The following is a 22298-nucleotide window of genomic DNA, read 5'->3' as shown; positions in this document are numbered from 1 at the left end:
ACTTTTCCTAAAAGTGTCTGTTTTTCATTTAAAATGTTTTTCATATAAATTACACATAAGGCAAAAAAACAAATGAACATATTTACCTATTTCAGCCATAGACGGTCATATTGACCGCACGTAATTTCGCGGTATTATTATAGGCTATACCAATATACACAACAATAAAATGTGGTTAAAAATACACTAAACATATTCAACAACAAATCATTTAAATGTAATGATATTCAGAACAGAACAAGAATGAAAAAATAACTATAAACAAGCCAAAATGAAATACTTTATAAGCGAAAGTGAAAGTAAGCGGCGTTAGGCTCACGTGCCTTTCTAATTAGAATCAAAATGTTTCAACATTTGCGATGTATTTGGATGGTAAACTATTCTTTATTATAGGCTTTGTACTTCACTCACGTTCCAATATCGACGGAAAAATCATCCTCTTCACACGCACAAAATGGTACGAATTGTATAGGCTACAAACAGAGCAGTGGAATTTTTATATGTTAGGTTGACTATTTTATTATTATATTTTATTGTGGCTATAATGAAAAGGCTGCAATGTCAAGATTGCAATGCTGGAATATGGTTGGTTTGTGTGTGTGTGTGTGTGTGTGTGTGTGTGTGTGTGTGTGTGTGTGTGTGTGTGTGAGTTGGTATTTATCACGTTGTGGGGACAAGAATCTGTTTACACAGTCACGTAATGGGGACCTCTTGCGTTGTGGGGACCAAAAATCAGGTCCCCATAAGGATGACCCATTGAATTGAATAGAGGAACTATTCTGAAGGTGCTGGGCGGAGTTTCAGCATTGGCCCATAACACACGATTATGAGGTAGTGTGAGTGTGTGAAGTGTGTGCTCAGCTGCGCCCCCAAACATTTTTGGCTGGTAATGCACTCACTTCTCCACACACACATTTTCCAATTATGGTTGAGTACCGCCCACTTCCGGGTCCTCATAAGGAAGGAATTCAACAACAACTTGAAAATATAAGTATTAAATTGATACTGTACACGGAAGACAAAGAAGAAGATTATTTACTGGAGATGCCAACTAAGGATCTAAACTTCTGCAGAGGATAAAAGTGAAGCTCAAGGTACGTTAAGCACATATGTATGAAACCAGTTAGGTTAATTAGATTAGGCAGCGGGCTAACGTTAGCTGCTAGCTAGTTAGTGCTAATTGTTGAGGCTAAGTGTGGCCTGACGTGTTTTTGTGTTTTTCCAATAAGCGATCACAAAATCATACAATGTAATGTTAAGTACTTCATTTCAACTGAAAAGTGTCGTCAGGTGTTTAGTCTGATTGATTGCTAATGAAGGAATTGGGTTATTAAGTCTGTTTCTGTCTAGTTCGCGTGCTGGACAGTAGATTATTTTCTACTTTAAATTAAAGGTAATGTTATGTTTTATTACTTGTCAGGACAGGGTGAGGGGGAGGAATATCACACTTGTGTTTGACTTTTAGTATTGATATCGTTAACAGAGCAATTAAGTAACGTTAGGCAAAAATAAAAACACTGAAATGGTAAGTAGCTTTAAATGAATAAACTTTGTTTTAATTATGACAGTAACTTAAAATAAACTGGGGTTTGTATGGCGAGATCGTTCAAAAGAGTAGTTAGGTTAAGAGCCAAATAAGTAGTTAATTGTCAAGGCTACCTGGGATTATATAGATGTTGGTTTTGTGAGAGATTAGAGCCTAAGTGAAAATGTTGAGTTTATGCCCTCAAGGCTAGTAAGTTAGTCAATAAATGTGATATCCTTGAGTTCTGATTTCTTGTCTTACATTGATACATACGATATCATTGTAATGCAGTGTTACATTACAATAACATTCTTATCTACTTATTGAACATGCTAGTTTAATTCTGCATGTCTCCCCATTTTCACACTATTATTTATTACAATTTTTTTTCTCTCAGTTTGAAATGCCACCACGAATCAGCCCCCTTAAGGATGCCATGCATCATGTTGTTTCGAAGACTGACAAAACATTCAAATTAGATGTGAAGTATATCAATCCAGTGAAAGGTAAGGTGGTGTGATTTATCATTTAATATTTACCATCATATGCATGTCCTAACCATACTGCTGCCAACTATTGATGTCTTTTTGTGTATTTGGCATCCTTTATCTATAAGATTTTATTTTTGGTGAAAAAAAAAAAATTCTGTATTTTGCAGGACGTGGTCTATTCGCAAAGGGTGCCTTTTGCAAAGGTGATTTTGAGTACAGGGGAGATATGATAAATGATGCAGAGCTGCAGAGAAGAAGAACATGTTACCACGCATCCTGTGCTGCATTTATGTTTGATTTCATTTGGCGAGGGAAAACATGGTGGTAAGAAGTCAAGTTGCACCATATTCCTTATGCTAAACCAGGGTCTCTCAAACTCAGTCCTGCAGGGCCACTGTCCTGCACAGTTTAGCTCCAACCCTGATCAAACACACCTGAGCAAACTAATCAATGTCTTCAGGATCACTAGAAACTCACAGCTAGGTGTGTTTGATCAGTTTTGGAGCTAAACTGTGCAGGACAGTGGCCCTCCAGGACTGAGTTTGAGAAACCCTGTGCTAAACTATAGTAAAAAAAGACACTGATTTGGGGTGGTATATTGTAATACTTGTATTCATCCTTTTCTCATGCTTTCATATTTAAGTATTGATGCCTCAAGAGAAGATGGATCGTTTCGGCGGATCGTTATTGATGACCACAAATATCCAAATTGTAAGATGAAGAAAACTGACGTCAATGGAAAGCCTCACCTTTGTCTGTTTGCCCTGGATGACATTAAAGAAGGAGAAGAAATTGCCTATGATTATGGAGGAGAAGACTACCCTTGGAGAACACAAGTATGTTGCAAAGCACACTGTGTACAGAATATATCATTGTTGCAACATGTTAAGCAAGTTGTTGGTTGAATAGATTATAATTTGAATCTATTAGAAATCTATGAATCTAATCATGTCTATAAATGATAAGTTAAGTTACGTTTTAGGTCAGTGTTTCTACCCCACCCCTAAAATTTATACATTTAAAGAGTGAGGTGGTACAGTCTTAGGCCACTTTTCTTTCTGCAAGTTATGTGTGGCATGCAATGGCCTTATTGCAACTTATGGGTGAAATGTAATCACAAAAATAAACTAAAGATTAACTATGTAAAATGAAGACATGTTTTAATTGTAAATGTTTTTGTATTTTTTTTTTTTTTTTTTTAATTCTGAAATCATGTGGTATCTGCTTCAGATTTATCTCTTGTGTTTCCATGTTCTAATATCTTGTCATTATGAATGTTGTCTCTTACAGATAACCAGCGTTGCCATTAAAACCAGTGCAGCGAGTGCTTCTGATCCTTCTCTCCAGTCAGAGACTCAGATGGATGATGAATCTGCTCAGATCAACTCTCCTCAACAGGTACGTTCACATTCATCTAGGGATGCAACGATACCATTTTTTCAGAACCGATCCGATACCAAAAATTCTGAGTATCGGCCGATACCGATCCGTACCGATACCAGCGCAGTTTTTTTTTAATCAAGTAGAATTTCTATTACTCTGTGTTAAACTGATAAGAACTGAAAAAAAAGAAAAACACCAACAAAAAATATATGATCATAATCTGACATAAATGCTATTATAAACTAGATTAGTGGATAATTCAGCAATAAAATTTAGTCTAGAAAAATCACGAGTGCACAATTAATTGTATAAAATCTGAACATTTTGTGAAAAAAATGTTTAGTGGAGAACAAATTAGAGACAATAAGTGTAACACTAAATCTGGTAAAACTTTACACATTGCTCTTTGTATTGTTGTAAAATACATTCATGAAAAACAAGATAAAAATAGCAATTATTTTATATCCTACTATAAAATTGAGACATTTTTTAAATGTATAGCACAGCTGTTTAATAAGGTAGCAACATAATAGATAGGACAGGACAAGAACGGCTATTAATAATCTTTCATTGCGTCCCTGTATTACGATATGAAAGGCTCCAATACAGTGTGGCCCACAGCGCTTATGCGCATCCCGAGCGCAGAATGATGCTCTTGAAGCAACATGAGTCACAGCGCGCAGCGCGTCGAGTCCGCATTGAAAAGTTTAAAGCACAAAGAAAATACATATGATGCATAGTGTATTATACAGTATCTATCTATGCAATAGTCTATTCAGCATTTTCTTTTAAATTTCAGTTACTGTGCGCGTGAAGAACAAATAGTACCTGACTTTACTCTACTGTTGTGATCTAACAGACACCCGGTGGAAAGTAACATGATTAAGGTACAGCAATAAAGTCCAGCAAGATAAAGTTGTTTTATGTGAAACCATAGACCTTTATCTACAGATCAAGTATAATAATAGTAACATTGAATCATCTTGGAGAGAGTTTCATCGTGTGTTCTGTCATAACCGGACGCGACGCGCTGTTTGAGTGCTGAATGAAGAATGATTGACAGCCGCAGCTGAGGGAAACGTTTACGTGATCTTGAATTTAACACTTAAATATTAATTTATATCTCACATTATACTGTATAATGGCTTCAGAACACTTAAAATATTGTGCACGAAAACTTATGGTGCTTTATAATGTTTGTGGGGCTTAACAATAACACTGAATAGTATACGCACAATATCGGATTTGGATCGGCCTTGTCTGACCGATACCCGATCCGCCAAAAATGGCAGTATCGGAGCCGATTCCGATACTGAGTATCGGATCGGTGCATCCCTACATTCATCACTAAAGATTTAGGTCTACTGTCTCTCTTTGTCATGGTTTAGTGATTTTTAAGCATATTTTGATGCGTATCTGGTGTAAATTAGTAAATTAAACCGTGTAACGACATGTGTCCAGTAGGTTAGTGCTAGTGGAGTATTTAGGGCCAGTTTTATCCTTCACAGGGATTTTTTTCTGGATTAATTGTTGCTTTAAAATGGACAGTCACGACGTCCCCACAACACACTTTCAGTCAGTGTTTGACTTAAAACTTGTGTGTTGAATTTGATGAAACTAGTCCCCATAAGGAACTATAACGTGGTGTGTGAAAGGTCCCCATGAAGGTGTGTGAAAGGTCCCCATGAAGCCGGGTTTTATCCAGATGTGTGTGAGCGCAGACAGGGGTTGACTGGACAGGAATAAATGTTTTAGATGAAGTTGATTTGTCTATTTCTCTGAAATCCTGTGGTATCTGCTTCAGATTTCTCTCTTGTGTTTCCATGTTCTAATATCTTGTCATTATGAATGTTGTCTCTTACAGATAACCAGCGTTGCCATTAAAACCAGTGCAGCGAGTGCTTCTGATCCTTCTCTCCAGTCAGAGACTCAGATGGATGATGAATCTGCTCAGATCAACTCTCCTCAACAGGTACGTTCACATTCATCACTAAAGATTTAGGTCTACTGTCTCTCTTTGTCATGGTTTAGTGATTTTTAGGCATATTTTGATGCGTATCTGGTGTAAATTAGTACATTAAACCGTGTAACGACATGTGTCCTGTAGTTTAGTGCTAGTGGAGTATTTAGGGCCAGTTTTATCCTTCACAGGGAATTATTTTCTAGGTTAATTGTTGCTTTAAAATGGACACTCACGAAGTCCCCACAACACACTTTCAGTCAGTGTTTGAGTTCAAACTCATGTGTTGAATTTGGTGAAACTAGTCCCCATAAGGAACTATAACGTTGTGTGTGAAAGGTCCCCATGAAGGTGTGTGACAGGTCCCCATGAAGCCGGGTTTTATCCAGATGTGTGTGAGCGCAGACAGGGGTTGACTGGACAGGAATAAATGTTTTAGATGAAGTTGATTTGTCTCTTTCTATAAAATCATGTGGTATCTGCTTCAAATTTCTCTCTTGTGTTTCCATGTTCTAATATCTTGTCATTATGAATGTTGTCTCTTACAGATAACCAGCGTTGCCATTAAAACCAGCGCAGCGAGTGCTTCTGATCCTTCTCTCCAGTCAGAGACTCAGATGGATGATGAATCTGCTCAGATCAACTCTCCTCAACAGGTACGTTCACATTCATCACTAAAGATTTAGGTCTACTGTCTCTCTTTGTCATGGTTTAGTGATTTTTAGGCATATTTTGATGCGTATCTGGTGTAAATTAGTACATTAAACCGTGTAACGACATGTGTCCTGTAGTTTAGTGCTAGTGGAGTATTTAGGGCCAGTTTTATCCTTCATAAGGATTTATTTTCTAGGTTAATTGTTGCTTTAAAATGGACACTCACGACGTCCCCACAACACACTTTCAGTCAGTGTTTGAGTTCAAACTCATGTGTTGAATTTGATGAAACTAGTCCCCATAAGGAACTATAACATTGTGTGTGAAAGGTCCCCATGAAGGTGTGTGAAAGGTCCCCATGAAGCCGGGTTTTATCCAGATGTGTGTGAGCGCAGACAGGGGTTGACTAGACAGGAATAAATGTTTTAGATGAAGTTGATTTGTCTATTTCTCTGAAATCATGTGGTATCTGCTTCAGATTTCTCTCTTGTGTTTCCATGTTCTAATATCTTGTCATTATGAATGTTGTCTCTTACAGATAACCAGCGTTGCCATTAAAACCAGCGCAGCGAGTGCTTCTGATCCTTCTCTCCAGTCAGAGACTCAGATGGATGATGAATCTGCTCAGATCAACTCTCCTCAACAGGTACGTTCACATTCATCACTAAAGATTTAGGTCTACTGTCTCTCTTTGTCATGGTTTAGTGATTTTTAGGCATATTTTGATGCGTATCTGGTGTAAATTAGTACATTAAACCGTGTAACGACATGTGTCCTGTAGTTTAGTGCTAGTGGAGTATTTAGGGCCAGTTTTATCCTTCACAGGGAATTATTTTCTAGGTTAATTGTTGCTTTAAAATGGACACTCACGACGTCCCCACAACACACTTTCAGTCAGTGTTTGAGTTCAAACTCATGTGTTGAATTTGATGAAACTAGTCCCCATAAGGAACTATGACATTGTGTGTGAAAGGTCCCCATGAAGCCGGGTTTTATCCAGATGTGTGTGAGCGCAGACAGGGGTTGACTAGACAGGAATAAATGTTTTAGATGAAGTTGATTTGTCTATTTCTCTGAAATCATGTGGTATCTGCTTCAGATTTCTCTCTTGTGTTTCCATGTTCTAATATCTTGTCATTATGAATGTTGTCTCTTACAGATAACCAGCGTTGCCATTAAAACCAGCGCAGCGAGTGCTTCTGATCCTTCTCTCCAGTCAGAGACTCAGATGGATGATGAATCTGCTCAGATCAACTCTCCTCAACAGGTACGTTCACATTCATCACTAAAGATTTAGGTCTACTGTCTCTCTTTGTCATGGTTTAGTGATTTTTAGGCATATTTTGATGCGTATCTGGTGTAAATTAGTACATTAAACCGTGTAACGACATGTGTCCTGTAGTTTAGTGCTAGTGGAGTATTTAGGGCCAGTTTTATCCTTCACAGGGAATTATTTTCTAGGTTAATTGTTGCTTTAAAATGGACACTCACGACGTCCCCACAACACACTTTCAGTCAGTGTTTGAGTTCAAACTCATGTGTTGAATTTGATGAAACTAGTCCCCATAAGGAACTATAACATTGTGTGTGAAAGGTCCCCATGAAGGTGTGTGAAAGGTCCCCATGAAGCCGGGTTTTATCCAGATGTGTGTGAGCGCAGACAGGGGTTGACTGGACAGGAATAAATGTTTTAGATGAAGTTGATTTGTCTATTTCTCTGAAATCATGTGGTATCTGCTTCAGATTTCTCTCTTGTGTTTCCATGTTCTAATATCTTGTCATTATGAATGTTGTCTCTTACAGATAACCAGCGTTGCCATTAAAACCAGCGCAGCGAGTGCTTCTGATCCTTCTCTCCAGTCAGAGACTCAGATGGATGATGAATCTGCTCAGATCAACTCTCCTCAACAGGTACGTTCACATTCATCACTAAATATTTAGGTCTACTGTCTCTCTTTGTCATGGTTTAGTGATTTTTAGGCATATTTTGATGCGTATCTGGTGTAAATTAGTACATTAAACCATGTAACGACATGTGTCCTGTAGTTTAGTGCTAGTGGAGTATTTAGGGCCAGTTTTATCCTTCACAGGGATTTATTTTCTAGGTTAATTGTTGCTTTAAAATGGACACTCACGACGTCCCCACAACACACTTTCAGTCAGTGTTTGAGTTCAAACTTGTGTGTTGAATATGATGAAACTAGTCCCCATAAGGAAATATAACGTTGTGTGTGAAAGGTCCTCATGAAGCTGGTTTTAATCAAGATGTGTGTGTGAGCAAGGTTTGCTGGACAGGAATAATTGTTTTTTTTTCTGGCAAAGGTGTGTCTAGCCCAGATGATTCTCTTTAACCGGCGCAGGGAAGGAGTGGTTTCGAGCATGCCTTTGTCTGCATTTCTATCAAGAGACACTTCTGATCCACATGAGGATGTGGACTGGGCACTCTCTGAAGTGGAAAACAATCTCTGCAGACACTTCACAAGGGTTATCGCAAGGGGGAAGCGTGGTCGACCAGTTCCAATTCTTCTGACTTCAAAAATGCTATGTGCCTTAGAACTCCTTGTTAAGCAGAGAGAGGCTTGTGGGGTTCTGAAAGACAATTCCTATATGTTTGCAAGACCAGAAGCCATGACATATTTTCGAGGGTCAGACTGCCTCCGTGGCTTTGCAAAGGTGTGTGACGCAAAGTGTCCCAAGTCACTGACATCTACAAGACTGCGAAAGCATGCCGCAACCCTTTCAACAGTGCTGAATATGACTGACACCGAGATGGACCAGCTGGCAAACTTTCTTGGACACGACATAAGAATCCATCATGAGTTCTATCGACTCCCTGAGAAGACCCTGCAACTTGCCAAGATCAGCAAAGTTCTAATGGCTCTTGAGCAAGGAAGATTAGCTGAGTTCCATGGCAAGAACTTGGATGAAATTGGGATAGATCCTGATGGTGTGGTATTTTATTTGACTTTTGTTTGATTTTCTGTTTGATTTTCTGTTTACCATCTATTAGGGGTGTAACGATACACGTATTCGTATTGAACTGTTTGGTACGATGCTTTCGGTTCTGTGTTCGGTACGCATTTTCAAACCGAACGGTTCGTTGGACCATTTTTCCTGCCGACCAAAATTTCGTTATTTCAAATGTAGGCGGGTCGCGTGTGGCAAGCGCTCTCGTTATGTAAGAGACGCCGGCGCGACCACAACATTGTCCAACGTCAAATGGCAAACGTAATGCAAGCGGAACGAAACTGCTCGTTATTGTGTGGTTGACGGACCGTTTATCAGTTTGGACCAGTGCAGCGCAAGCTGATCATGATCATACGACACTGTTACTACACAGCGCTAATAAGAGATCCAGTAAAGAAATCATTTGAATTCGCCACAGAAGTAATAACATCGCTGAGAGATCTTGTGAGAAACATTCACATTTCTCCGTTATTAACGGTTCAAACAGCTCTGACGTGGAAACCAGGAGAAACATTGTGCCATAAATGAACTATCCGGTGTCCACAGATGGATTTACCATGGATTTACTGTAGTAACACTAACTGCAACCATGGAAGTTTGGCAGGAATAGTAGGCTATAATGCCTTCAAGTAACATTACGTTGGTTTTATTTTGACATTAAAATAAACTCGATATTACAACAGAAATGTTTAACTCTCTCTTTTCCAGCACTTTAGACACAGTTGCTCCGTTGCGCTTAAAGAAGATTAAAGAAAATAGTCCAACGCCGTGGTACAACGAGCACACTCAGGCCCTTAAGAGAGCAGCCAGAAAAATGGAGCGCAACTGGAAGAAAACAAAACTAGAGGTATTTCGCATTTCATGGAAGGAGAGCTCAATTACTTACAGAGAGGCTTTAAAAGCTGCTAGATCTGCTTATTTTTCAACCCTATTAGAAGAAAATAAACATAATCCTAGGTATTTATTTGAAACGGTGGCTAAACTAACGAAAAATAAAGCTTCAAGCACCGAAGTTTCCAAGCAACACAGCAGTAATGATTTTATGAACTTCTTCACTTATAAGATTGATAATATCAGGGACAAAATTATAACTATGCAACCGTCTACTACAGTATCGCATCAGGCAGTGCATTGTAGTCTCCCTGAGGAAAAATTGGATTAATTCGTTGATATAGGAGAGGAAGAATTTACTAAACTCATTAAATCATCTAAATCTACAACATGTATGTTAGACCCTATACCAACTAAGCTACTGAAAGAAATACTTCCAGAGGTCATAGATCCTCTTCTTAATATCATTAATTCGTCTTTGTCTCTAGGATACGTACCAAAAACCTTTAAGCTGGCTATGATTAAACCGCTTGTTAAAAAAACGCAACTTGATCCTACAGAATTAGTCAATTATAGGCCGATCTCGAATCTACCTTTTCTGTCAAAGATATTAGAAAAGGCAGTATCCTCACAACTGTGTTCCTTTCTTGAAAGAAATGATCTCTGCGAGGATTTCCATTCAGGATTTAGACCGTACCATAGTACCGAGACAGCTCTTGTTAGAGTCACAAATGATTTGCTCTTATCATCCGATCGTGGTTGTATCTCTCTATTAGTGTTACTCGATCTTAGTGCTGCATTTGACACCATTGACCACAACGTTCTTTTAAATAGATTAGAACATTATGTTGGCATTAGTGGAAATGCACTAGCATGGTTTAAATCATACTTATCTGACCGTTATCAGTTTGTAGCAGTAAATGATGAGATGTCTCATCGATCACAAGTTCAGTATGGCGTACCACAAGGCTCAGTACTAGGACCGCTGCTGTTCACTCTGTACATGCTACCATTAGGAGAAATCATTAGGAAACATGGCATTAGCTTTCACTGTTATGCCGATGATACTCAGCTCTATATTTCTTCAAAACCTAACGAAACTTATCAATTCACAAAATGAACGGAATGCATAGCGGATATAAAAAAATTGGATGACTCGTAATTTCCTACTTCTAAATTCTGAAAAAACAGAGTTTCTAATTATTGGACAAAAAACTTCCTCACGTAATAACCTAGAATACTGTCTAACACTTGATGGCTGCTCTGTTAAGTCTTCGTCGTCGGTTAGGAACCTGGGTGTGCTCTTTGATACCAATCTTTCATTTGAAAGTCACGTGTCTAGTATCTGTAAAACTGCATTTTTCCATTTAAAAATATATCTAAATTACACCATATGCTCTCATTGACAAATGCGGAACAATTAGTTCATGCGTTCATGACCTCAAGGCTAGATTATTGTAATGCTCTACTGGGTGGTTGTCCTGCACGCTTAATAAACAAACTACAGCTGGTCCAAAACGCAGCAGCTCGAGTTCTTACTAGAACCAGGAAGTATGACCATATTAGCCCGGTTCTGTCAAAACTGCATTGGCTCCCTATTAAACATCGCATAAATTTTAAAATATTGCTGATCACTTACAAAGCACTAAATGGTTTAGCTCCGCAGTACTTGAGCGAGCTCTTAACGCATTATAGTCCGTCACGTCTATTGCGATCTCAAAATTCCGGCCAGTTACTAATACCTAGAATATCAAAATCGACTGCTGGCGGTAGATCCTTTTCCTATTTAGCACCAAAACTCTGGAACAGTCTTCCTACCATTGTCCGGGAAGCAGACACACTCTGTCAGTTCAAAGCTAGACTAAAGACACATCTCTTTGACCTAGCTTTCGGGAACACTTCCCAAAAATCCTGATGTACTCGTTACATCATGAGAAGAATGGCATCTACGCTAATTTTAGTGTCTGTGTTTATCCCGAGGTTTTCCTGCAGCCTGCCGGATCCAGGCCGTATCCAGATCTGACGAATGACTTTCGCCTGGACCGATGACAACGCAGTGCTGAAGTGCCAACTAGTCTCTCCCTATGGAGGATCCCACTACCACTCTACAGATAAGGCGTTGTCGGGAAAGGCGTTGTTCGTTTCGCGTTCCTACCCCAAAGCAACAAAATAAAATAAAATTCTTTATCAAAATTTATAAGGAAAGACAAGTACTTTGTTTAGGCTTGGCTTGTAGGGAATTCCAAACCTGCGTATATTCAAACGCACATAACTATAGAACCCATTCTAAATGCGCATGTGAACGCCATCAGCGTTTCTCACAGGTTCGCGTTTAAAGTCTGTGTAGAGGGAATGGTGTCGTCTTAGCGGCTACATTGCTTGATCGTTGCGACGGAAGCAAATCAATCAAAACTAACTTTAGATGGAAATAACTTAACTCTGCTGTAAAGCCGAAACAATCTCTGTTACCTTAAATTATAAGCTTATCTCTGTAAAGCTGCTTTGAGACAATCTACATTGTTAAAAGCGCTATATAAATGAAGATGACTTGACTTGACATTGTAAATACAATTGCTGCCCTCAAATGTTAATCTGAACTAAAATAAACCTTTGTTTATAACTACTACAATATTACATTTCACTTTTTCCAAGGAGCGTTTTGTTTTATATGCTCCTAAGAAGAGTCAATTATAGCTCCAGAATTGCTCAAAGTAAAAAAAAATCATACTTTATGATGTTAGTTTTAATAAAAAAAAGAATAAAAAAATTAAATCAAGGAAATTACTCTGGCATTTTTTTTCTTTTTGCTGTATCAAAAACGTACCGAACCGTGACACAAGTGTATCGTATTGAACTGAAACGTAAATTTTGTGAACCGTTACACCCCTACCATCTATTCGTATACCAGGTGTTTATGATCCATTATATACCATTGTTAAGCTGTACTTTGAACTTCCACAGAAACGTTATTGACTGTGATGAGGAAGACGGGAGCATACAAGAGGGACACTGTTCATCTACTGTTGACGGTTTGTATTACTGTCAAAATACACTATTACATTTTGCAGTTATTCATAATTTTCAGTCACGTAACTTGTGAAGACCTGACAGACAAAAATATTGTTCTAACATCATAGCCAACATTAAAGAAGATGCTTTAGTATGCTGAACAAATGTTGTTTTTTTTGACGAAACGGCTCATTGTGTAATGAATCAAATGCCTCCAAGCTATTCTTCAACTAAATTACACTAAACATTCATTCTGGAGTGAATATTTTTTTGTGAGTTTACTACCATAAAAAATATATTTCATAGGAGAAACTTGTACATTTTTCATTTTTCATAAAACACTAGCTGATCTGCTCTCTTCTCGTGTTGGTTGTGTCATGGCACAAAACGAATCATGTCAGATGATTAAGACATGAAATAAAATGGTTATACTCAATTTACTTGCACTTATATTTGATTAAATGTCTGCTGGAAAGATGTAGTTCAATTATACTTGCAATAATGAACAATTGCACAGGTTTAGGGTTTATTGTACTTTAATGATTTTAAATAATTAGTGCATAAGTGTGACAAATAACAGTGTATTGTCAGCATTCTATAGTACATTTAAATTGTATCTTTCTGAAAATGTTGAACTTTGATTATTTTCCATAGAACCATCAGCAGAGGTGGCACTTCCTCCTACCAAGAGGAATGACATGCCGCCACCACCCAAGAGACCCAGACCACCATCAGATGAAGAGATGCCTACAGGAGCCAGTGCTGTGAGGCCTTCTTCCAAAGGTGAACTCTTTACACATTTCTTAGACTAAATTAGACCCTTTAGGAGCACTTTAACACCCAGATCTCAGACCAGGGGCCTCATTTATAAAACTGTGCGTAGGAACCTTACTAAAAGTGTACGTGCGCCCGAAAGCCAAAAATGGCGTACGCAAAAAAATATTCAGACTTATAAAACCGTGCGTACGCCAGAACCTGCGCAGAATTCACTTTATAAATCCCAGTCAGCGGAAGATTGTGCGTACATGCATCTCCACCCGAAATAACCATATGTGGAGCTTACGACGCCTAGTTTTACTATGCAGATCCTCATCTACATATCATTTGACTACATAACTGAGGGAAGGAGGTTGTTCCCCAAAATCTCGCAATACATGGCCCCAGTCATCCTCTCCTTAATACAGTGCAGTCGCCCTGTCCCATGTGCAGAAAAACACCCCCAAAGCATGATGCTACCACCCCCATGCTTCACAGTAGGGATGGTGTTCTTGGGATGGTACTCATCATTCTTCTTCCTCCAAACACGTTTAGTGGAATTATGACCAAAAAGTTCTATTTTGGTCTCATCTGATCACATGACTTTCTCCCATGACTCCTCTGGATCATCCAAATGGTCATTGGCAAACTTAAGACGGGCCTTGACATGTGCTGGTTTAAGCAGGGGAACCTTCCGTGCCATGCATGATTTCAAACCATGACGTCTTAGTGTATTACCAACAGTAACCTTGGAAACGGTGGTCACAGCTCTTTTTAGGTCATTGACCAGCTCCTCCCGTGTAGTTCTGGGCTGATTTCTCACCTTTCTTAGGATCATTGAGACCCCACGAGGTGAGATCTTGCATGGAGCCCCAGTCCGAGGGAGATTGACAGTCATGTTGCTCAGGAACCCATCTGTAGTTGTTTAGAGGGTTACTTGGTTGATGCTAGAATCTACTAGGTGTTTTGTGGCACTAGTAGGAACTGTAGCTGTTCTAAAAATGAAAACACCGAATCAGTAATAACTAGCCTAACCCCTGGAGCAGTTTGAGTGGATGGATGCATAAAAATAACTTGCAGCCAAGACATTGATCCTAATATATTTTCCTTTTCTCCAATGATCATTTCAGGCCAAGTGACTGAATGTAAAAATCACTGTTTGATTGACAGTGTAATTCTATTTATAGGTAGAGTGCAAATTAATTTCTCTTGCAATATAGATGCTGACATAAATACTAGGGCTGCCCTCGACTAAAGTTTTTTTTTTTTCTAGTCGACTAGTAGTCGTTCATTAAGCTATTAGTCAACTAATCGCATTTTTATATTAATAAGCCATAACTCATAATAATGAGCCTTTAATTGCCTATATAATACATAGCCTAATTAGCGATCAAGCGCACACTTAAAGTTCCGCAGCGCACCGGCAAAAATAATGATTGAGTGTGTCTTGTGTCAGAAGGAGACTGTCTAAACAAACATTGTAATAATTTATTGATATTCTCGGCTGCAGAGATTAAGTCGATGATACAGACTCGTCATCTCCGCAGTGACTCGCATTTCATACGGATTACATAATCTGAGTATTTATTTTCCACTTGAATTGATTCGTTTAAAAGCAGACATTTCAAGCTTTCTATAGATATATTTCTCACGTGTGTGTGTGTGTGAGGCAGGGTGGGAATTATGTAATTTTAGGGGCAAGGCCATTTGGCCTCCACCTTTTCTTTTTTTTTTAGGGGCACCAAGGCCATATGACAGGGCACAAAGGCCATTGAGTACAATTCGATGGTTTTCCCATTCAGATTGATACCATAACATCCTAATTTGGAATAAGACATGGATTATGACTTTTTTAATAAAAAAAAACATTTTTTAATGAGAGAGAGAGAGAGAGCGCCATTACATCCAGAAGGTATACACCCTCACACAACAATAGAAACAACATAAATGCCAATAAAAGCATTCAGAAACAACACAAATGCCAATAAAAGCATTCAAAATATTCATTCAGTCCTCTATATCATGTGAGTGTGAGAGAGAGAACCATTCCATCCAGAAGGTATACACCCTCACAATCATTATTGCTCAGCGCTCAACGCAGTTTGCTTCGCGCTCCACTCAAATCGCCCCCCGCTCGCTCCAAAAAAGGAAAAAAATCTACATGTATATCACTTGTAGCGGTCCCCAAGCTTTTTTGCGCCACAGATCGGTTTAATATCAGACAATATTTTCACGGACCGGCCTTAAAGGTGTGGCGGATAAATACAACAAAATAAAATGATACGAACGGCATAAAACCTGGGGTATTTTTTTTAGCCTATAATAATAAACGTGAATCCAATGTGTGGGCCTACTAGCAACTTTATTAGCAGCATCCTCTAACATCGCGCCTAAAAACAACTGAGAAAGTCTGACCACAAACAAAATGCCCCCAAAAGAAAAGAATCTCTATGTTTTCGGTGCTGATGCGATGTAAGGGTGGCGCTGCTGCCAATAAAGCACCTAAAAGCTGTCACAACGAACCGGCAAAATTAATGATTATGAATATGTAAAATATAGCAGGAGACATTTTAATTGTTTACTAATAAACCAGTTTTTTATTTTTTTTATGTCTGTGTCGGCTGGAAAGATGCTGACTCGCGATCTTCGCAGTAGTGAACGCGCCAGAGAGAATTGCACATTTCATACGGATTACATAAGAGAGAAGTCTGTTTTCTTTCGTTTTGAATTGTTCTGTTTAAAAGTAGACATTTCAAGCTTTATATATATGTCTCAGGTCTGTGAGGCAAGTAGGCTATACTTGTCTGTAACATTGTGTTTTTTTTTTTTTGTGAAATAAATTTCTAAATAAATGCGACTTATAGTCCAGTGCGACTTAGGCTAGGCCTATACTGTATGTGTTTTTTCTTCTTCATGGCGCATTTTTTGACTGTTGCGATTTATACTCCGGAGCGACTTATTAATAGTAGGCTACATAATGGTTTGGAGTTTTTGAACTCCATTATTGAGCTGAGTTTTGACTGAAAATAGTCTACTGTTGATGACTGTGCAAGACAGATGGATTCAGGGTCAGGCTTGACTAAGCATGCTTCAGACTCGTGGTGTGAGCGGAGCGAAACTGGAGCGGGAAATAGGGCGACGCTCTGTCCTTTTGAAATTGCCGCTCTGCGCTCTGTCCAAGATCCGCCCGCTCGCGCTCCCCGCTCGCTCCCGCTCCACTCCGCTCACATGCTCTGCTTTATACATGGAACTTGGACAGGGCCAGGGCACACAGGCCACTGTGGCCGTACGATGATTTTTTTTTCACGGGGCATGAAGGCCAAAGTTTAGGGCAACGGCGGCCGTGGCCGCGGTATAATTCCCACCCTGGTGTGAGGCGAGTATACGCTGAGTTTCGGCTCATTTCTGTGATGCTCAAGTTCACTGAGACAGCAGAAAGCACATCCTGATTGTTTTCATTATTTTACAAAGCACAACATTTTGTAGTTATTGTGAGTTTACAGAAATAAGAGTTGAACCTTTACAGTTTGCATTACTCTGTCCTTTTATTCATACAGATAAGAGTATTGAAAGTTAAATGATCGCGCCGGCGCCTGTATGTCCTGCGACTAACCGACTAATAAAAGACCTAATAAATAATAATAATAAAAGACCTAATAAATAATAATAATAATAATAGTCGCTTTGGTGCATTTCTCACATCACTATTTACATTTGCACAACAGTTAGTTCAACCTCCACAACATTTAGTCATTTGTGCACATCATAGTAGCAGTTTCTCATTCCTTCCAACAAACTGCAAATGCTTTTGGACATGCATCTATTGCTTTCATACAACTCTCTGCTGTTATATAACATTATCATTTGCTTGTCATGTCAGTCAAAATTAACTATACTTGTGAATGCTGAATAGTCATTCCATATAAAACTAATAGTCCTCATTTCATTGCTTGAGTCATTACATACAAAAATGTTGAACTAGTTATCAATCTGTCAAGCAAATTTTACACTTTTTTTTAAATTATTATTATTATTATTATTATTATTATTATTATTTTTCTGAAAATGCCTCCTAAATTGAATAATTTCTCTCAGGTGAATCTCAGCTTTCACTGATGAGGAACATCTGGATGTGCATGAATGATTACAGTACTATGTACTGTATGTTGTATGTTCAGTTCCAATATGTACTGCAATATTGTTTACAGTTGTGCATAGCTCTATGCATAGCTGTATTTATTTCATTTGCACAATGCTGTGAACAAATTAGAATTGCAAAGAGCATATGCAGTAAAAATGTGAAACATACATATTCAGTGTCTTGTACTCTGTTACCTCACTAAATACAGTAATGTGTAACTTTACTGTATTTTTCAAATGGCTGTTCAAATAGTATATAGTGCTATCTTGAGCATGTACAGGTAGTGTTACCAAGATCTGACTTTTTTGCAATGGAAAACATTTACAGAATAAACTGTCATAATGAAAACATAACCAAGCCATTTGACTATCTTGTTCATAAACAATGGTGTCAGGACTTTTCATCTTGATGACACTGACACTTTCATTGACATGAATACTTGCTTTTGAGGAATGAGCTATCCATTTTGAGCAAGTGATACGCTTTTGCAGGTTATCAACTAGGTTTTGCAGTTTGTACTAATTGTTCTGAGAACTGCTTTAACTGTTGTGCAAATGTAAATAGTGATGTGAGAAATGCACCAAAGCGACTGAGAAAAACTGTAATAACCAGACCTAATAAATACTGATAATAGGATTCAGAACTTCGGATTGGAATTCCAGCACACACTTTATCATTTCAATTGTTTTTTCTGTCCACTTTTAGGTAAAAGTACCCAGAAGACACCCTGGCAGCAGACAGAGGTGCAGGCGGTGGAAAGGCACATGAAGCGATTCATCACATTCATCACATCGTTCATTGTACAAGCAAAGAGCGACTGTGACAAATGTTTAAAAGCTGAACCAGAAGCACTGAAGAACCGCGATTTGAAGACCGTAAAGTTTTACATTTATTAGTAGTGAATAAATGTGTTGAAGCTCAATTAGTAGTAGATTTTGTTTTATTTTTTATAAGTATCAGGTGAATGAGTAGCAGCTGATGCTGGGAGGTTGGCCGAAAAAATTACAATTATAGAAAGAATAGTTTGAAGTGGAAAGGTTTAAATGTTTTACCTGTGGGTATGAAATGGGTTGGAAAATATCCAGACAATAATTCATTACTTGCATGCAGTCCTTTGTTGCAGTGAAAAAGTTCTCCATTCACATATAATCCACTTCAATCACACTAATATTCCAATCAATTGTAAGAACAATCAATCGATCCAAACAAATATTCTGCATGTTGAGGAGATGATTACAAGCACAACACTAGGGCCTGGTTTCACAGACAGGATTTAGATTAAACCAGGATTAGGCCTTTAGTTCAGTTAGGACATTTAAGTAGCTTTTATAAACGTGTCTTAGAAATAAGCATTACTGGTGTGCATCTTGAGACAAAACAATGGCACTTGGACACAAAGGACTTAATTTAAGATGTGCTTTCAGTTAAAACGGCTTAAACACACACTTTAGTCTGAGACTATCTTAAGGCTGGTCTGTGAAACTGGCCATAGGTGTTCTATGCAAGAGTGAAGCTTGGTTGTAGATTGAACCCATTTTTTTTAAGGGCAAATGGACAAATGCAATCTGAGGAATTACTTCGTATAAATGCCTATTATTTGTCATTAGTAATATATTTCTTGTTCTATCTAGGTCCCCACAAATCAAAAGGGGAAGTTGTGTGAATTATGCAAATTAAGTCCCCACAAATCAAATAGGAGGTTGTGTGAATTATGCAAATTAGGTCCCCACAAATCTAATGGGAGGTTGTGTGAATTATGCAAATATTATGCAAAGTTGGTCCCTATAAGACATGTCAACTCGATTTTTCAAAAGTCCCCATAACGCATGGTCAAATCATTACTTCATCAATTCAGATATCTGAAGGCGTGTATAAGTTATCAAAGCTATGGTAAGTATCCCTAATTTTTTTCTTACCTCTAGAACCTTTAGAAAGGGTGGTCCCCACAAGTGATGATCATAAAGTTGGTCCCCATTCAGCATGGAAACCAGTATGTGTGTGTGTGTGTGTGTGTGTCGGCGGGCGCGGGCGCGATCGAACAGTGTAAACGTCATTTTGTTCAGTACATCTTCGGATATTATTTATTTATAAATGTATAATTAAACTTGTTTAAATGTACAGTTTGGTGTTGTTTTGTTTTTAAAAGACATAGTAATACAATAAATGCATTAATCTGTCAATTGGGTATTTATCATTAAAGATATAGAGTTTGGAATCTAGCGGTCAAAATGACCGCTTGCGGCAGTTCTAGTAGTTATGGAATTCTGGCACTTCTAGTGTTAACTTAGATATTAGTCCAAAGCGGCCATCTTGGCAGAGGGCTCTGGAACGGTGGCGGCCATCTTTGGACGAGATTCTGGAACCGCGCCGGCCATCTTGGGACGAGACTCTGGAACCGCGCCGGCCATCTTGGGACGAGACTCTGGAATGGCAGTGGCCATGACAGGACGAGGCTCTGGAATGGCGGTGGCCATCTTTTCGGTTAAGGTCTTCTGTTACGGAATCAGACTTAGAGGAGGATGATGGGTGATAAAGAGGGTGTTTATTGATAATGACAAAGGGAGAGGAAGATGGTTGATATGGTGGGTGATGAGGCACAGGTGGGAATGGAGACACTGTGGTAGGACGAGACGCTGGAGACAGGGAGATCGCTGGAGATATCAGGTAGTAGTCGCTTAGGCAGGGTAAGTGGTCCTCTTCAAACAAACTAGACCGGACAATGAGCTGGGGTGAAGTGTATGTATATGTGTGACTGTGTGTGTTTGTGTGGATGGAATCACACAATCACACACGCAACAGCAAATGTTGAGTTTTCCCAATTTGTGCATGAATTTAACAGCATAATTTAAACCCTGTTACATATGCAGTGGAAGTAATTAGGGTGGTCAGAATCTACATCGGATCACAAACAGAAGTTATTTCTAACACTCGCTACTGTCTGTGAGTTTTGAGCTAAAATTATTTAAAAGTCTTGCTGGTAAACTCCGCCTTTGTTCATGACCACTCCTCAAGCCGAGCTGGCCGCTTTGGACCAAGGTAGTCGGTGGGCCAAAAAACAAGGAAACCCTGAGGAAGTCGCGACGAAACCCTATCAAGCCCAGGAAGTGACAGTGGGAACCCGACTGGCCCTGGCACGCACAAGCACACCCGCTTTGTGGAACGACTGTGGAAACGCGGCTAATAGCGCCCTATCTTCCAAGGTTGTGAATCAGTATATCGTGTACATGAATGTGAACGACTCATTGATCAATGTCCTGTCTACTGAACTAGGGAGCTGACTGAGAAGCACAAGTTTTCTCCCAGGTGCAATCTGGCGATCTCAGTAACTGACGGGAAGGGAGCTACACTCATTTTATCTGTCTCTTTGTTTCACAGATATGGTAATATACACTTTAAATATTCTTCATTCAGTTCACATGACAATGGGAGGATAATAGAAAGTATCTGTGAAGTGTTTTAAGTTTTTGCCATGTAAGAATTTAATTTAGTCGAAGGTCACGAATGCAAAAGATTCATTGTTAAATGCATTCGAGAGTATCAAAGCTATACCTACAGCATTACTGAAATGTTTGAACACGTTGGCGATGTGAGTTGCTTTTTTATTTAATTTTTTTTTTTTAGTTTAATGAATAGTTATCAGTCTAGCTGTTGCATTAACTGTAGGATTGTGCCGATTGACTTATCGTGTAGGCTATCGACTATAGTTAGAGATATCTCTGATGCCTTTGACGATATCAAGATCATAATTTGCTAGTTTTTCCATTAATGTATTATGTTTTTATTGTTATTATCATTATCAGGCTAGTATTATCAAATGAATATTAATTAATTTGCCTTCCCTGCTGTTACCACACAGGCCAAGTCAAGTCAATTCAACTTTATTTATATAGCGCTTTTCACAATACAGATTGTATCAAAGCAGCTTCACAGTATTAAATAAAATAGTACACAAGTGTTTGTTTCTATTGTAAAACGTCCACGTTTGGTAATGCTGATCAATGGTATTGTTGATTGATTAATTAAATTAAGTATCCCCAACTGAGCAAGCCAAAGGCAACAGTGGCAAGGAACCGAAAAACTCCATCAGGTGACCTAATGGAGAAAAAAAAAACTTGGGAGAACCCAGGCTCAGTCGGGGGCCAGTTCTCCTCTGGCGTTATGAACTAGAGACCGGATTTAACTGTAAGATTAAAAATATTATATAAATGCCTGGCTGAAGAGATGCGTCTTTAATTTAGTTTTAAACTGGGAGAGCGAGTCTGAGCAACGAACAGTATCAGGAAGGCTATTCCAGAGTTTTGGAGCTAAATGTGAAAATGATCTCCCTCCTTTGGTTGATCTGGATATCCTAGGTATGACCAAAAGCCTCGAATTTAGTGATCTTAAAGAGCGCGATGGATTATAGGGCGATAGAAGATCCGTTAAATAAACTGGAGCTAAGCAGTTTAGGGCTTTATAAGTCAGTAGCAATACCTTGTAATTAATACGGAACTTTATAGGTAACCAATGTAGTGATGATAAAATTGGTGTTATATGGTCAAATTTTCTTGATCTAGTAACAACTCTAGCGGCGGCATTTTG

General features: G+C 38.7%; 1 protein-coding gene across 2 annotated transcripts; it reads left to right on the top strand.

Moving 5' to 3' along the window:
• Positions 1-615: 615 nt before the first annotated feature.
• Positions 616-18639, top strand: LOC307160268 (uncharacterized protein). 2 transcript variants are annotated; one of them, XM_079874227.1, is made up of 14 exons: positions 616-1094; positions 1923-2031; positions 2184-2340; positions 2660-2852; positions 3307-3414; positions 5264-5371; positions 5908-6015; positions 6552-6659; positions 7173-7280; positions 7817-7924; positions 8336-8960; positions 12773-12840; positions 13475-13603; positions 18423-18639. In XM_079874227.1, exons 2-13 carry the CDS (start codon positions 1929-1931, stop codon positions 13586-13588), a joined length of 1908 nt encoding a protein of 635 aa, XP_079730353.1. In that variant the 5' UTR covers positions 616-1094; positions 1923-1928; the 3' UTR covers positions 13589-13603; positions 18423-18639. The 2 variants fall into 2 exon arrangements, with proteins under 2 accessions (XP_079730353.1, XP_079730354.1); XM_079874228.1 differs by having other exon boundaries at positions 622-2031.
• The last annotated feature ends 3659 nt before the right edge of the window (positions 18640-22298 follow it).

Source organism: Squalius cephalus (assembly GCF_949319135.1).
Source record: "Squalius cephalus genome assembly, chromosome: 6".
Taxonomy (NCBI): domain Eukaryota; kingdom Metazoa; phylum Chordata; class Actinopteri; order Cypriniformes; family Leuciscidae; genus Squalius; species Squalius cephalus.
The sequence above is the reverse complement of the archived record's forward strand: the minus strand, read 5'-3'. Positions and strand labels throughout refer to the sequence as shown.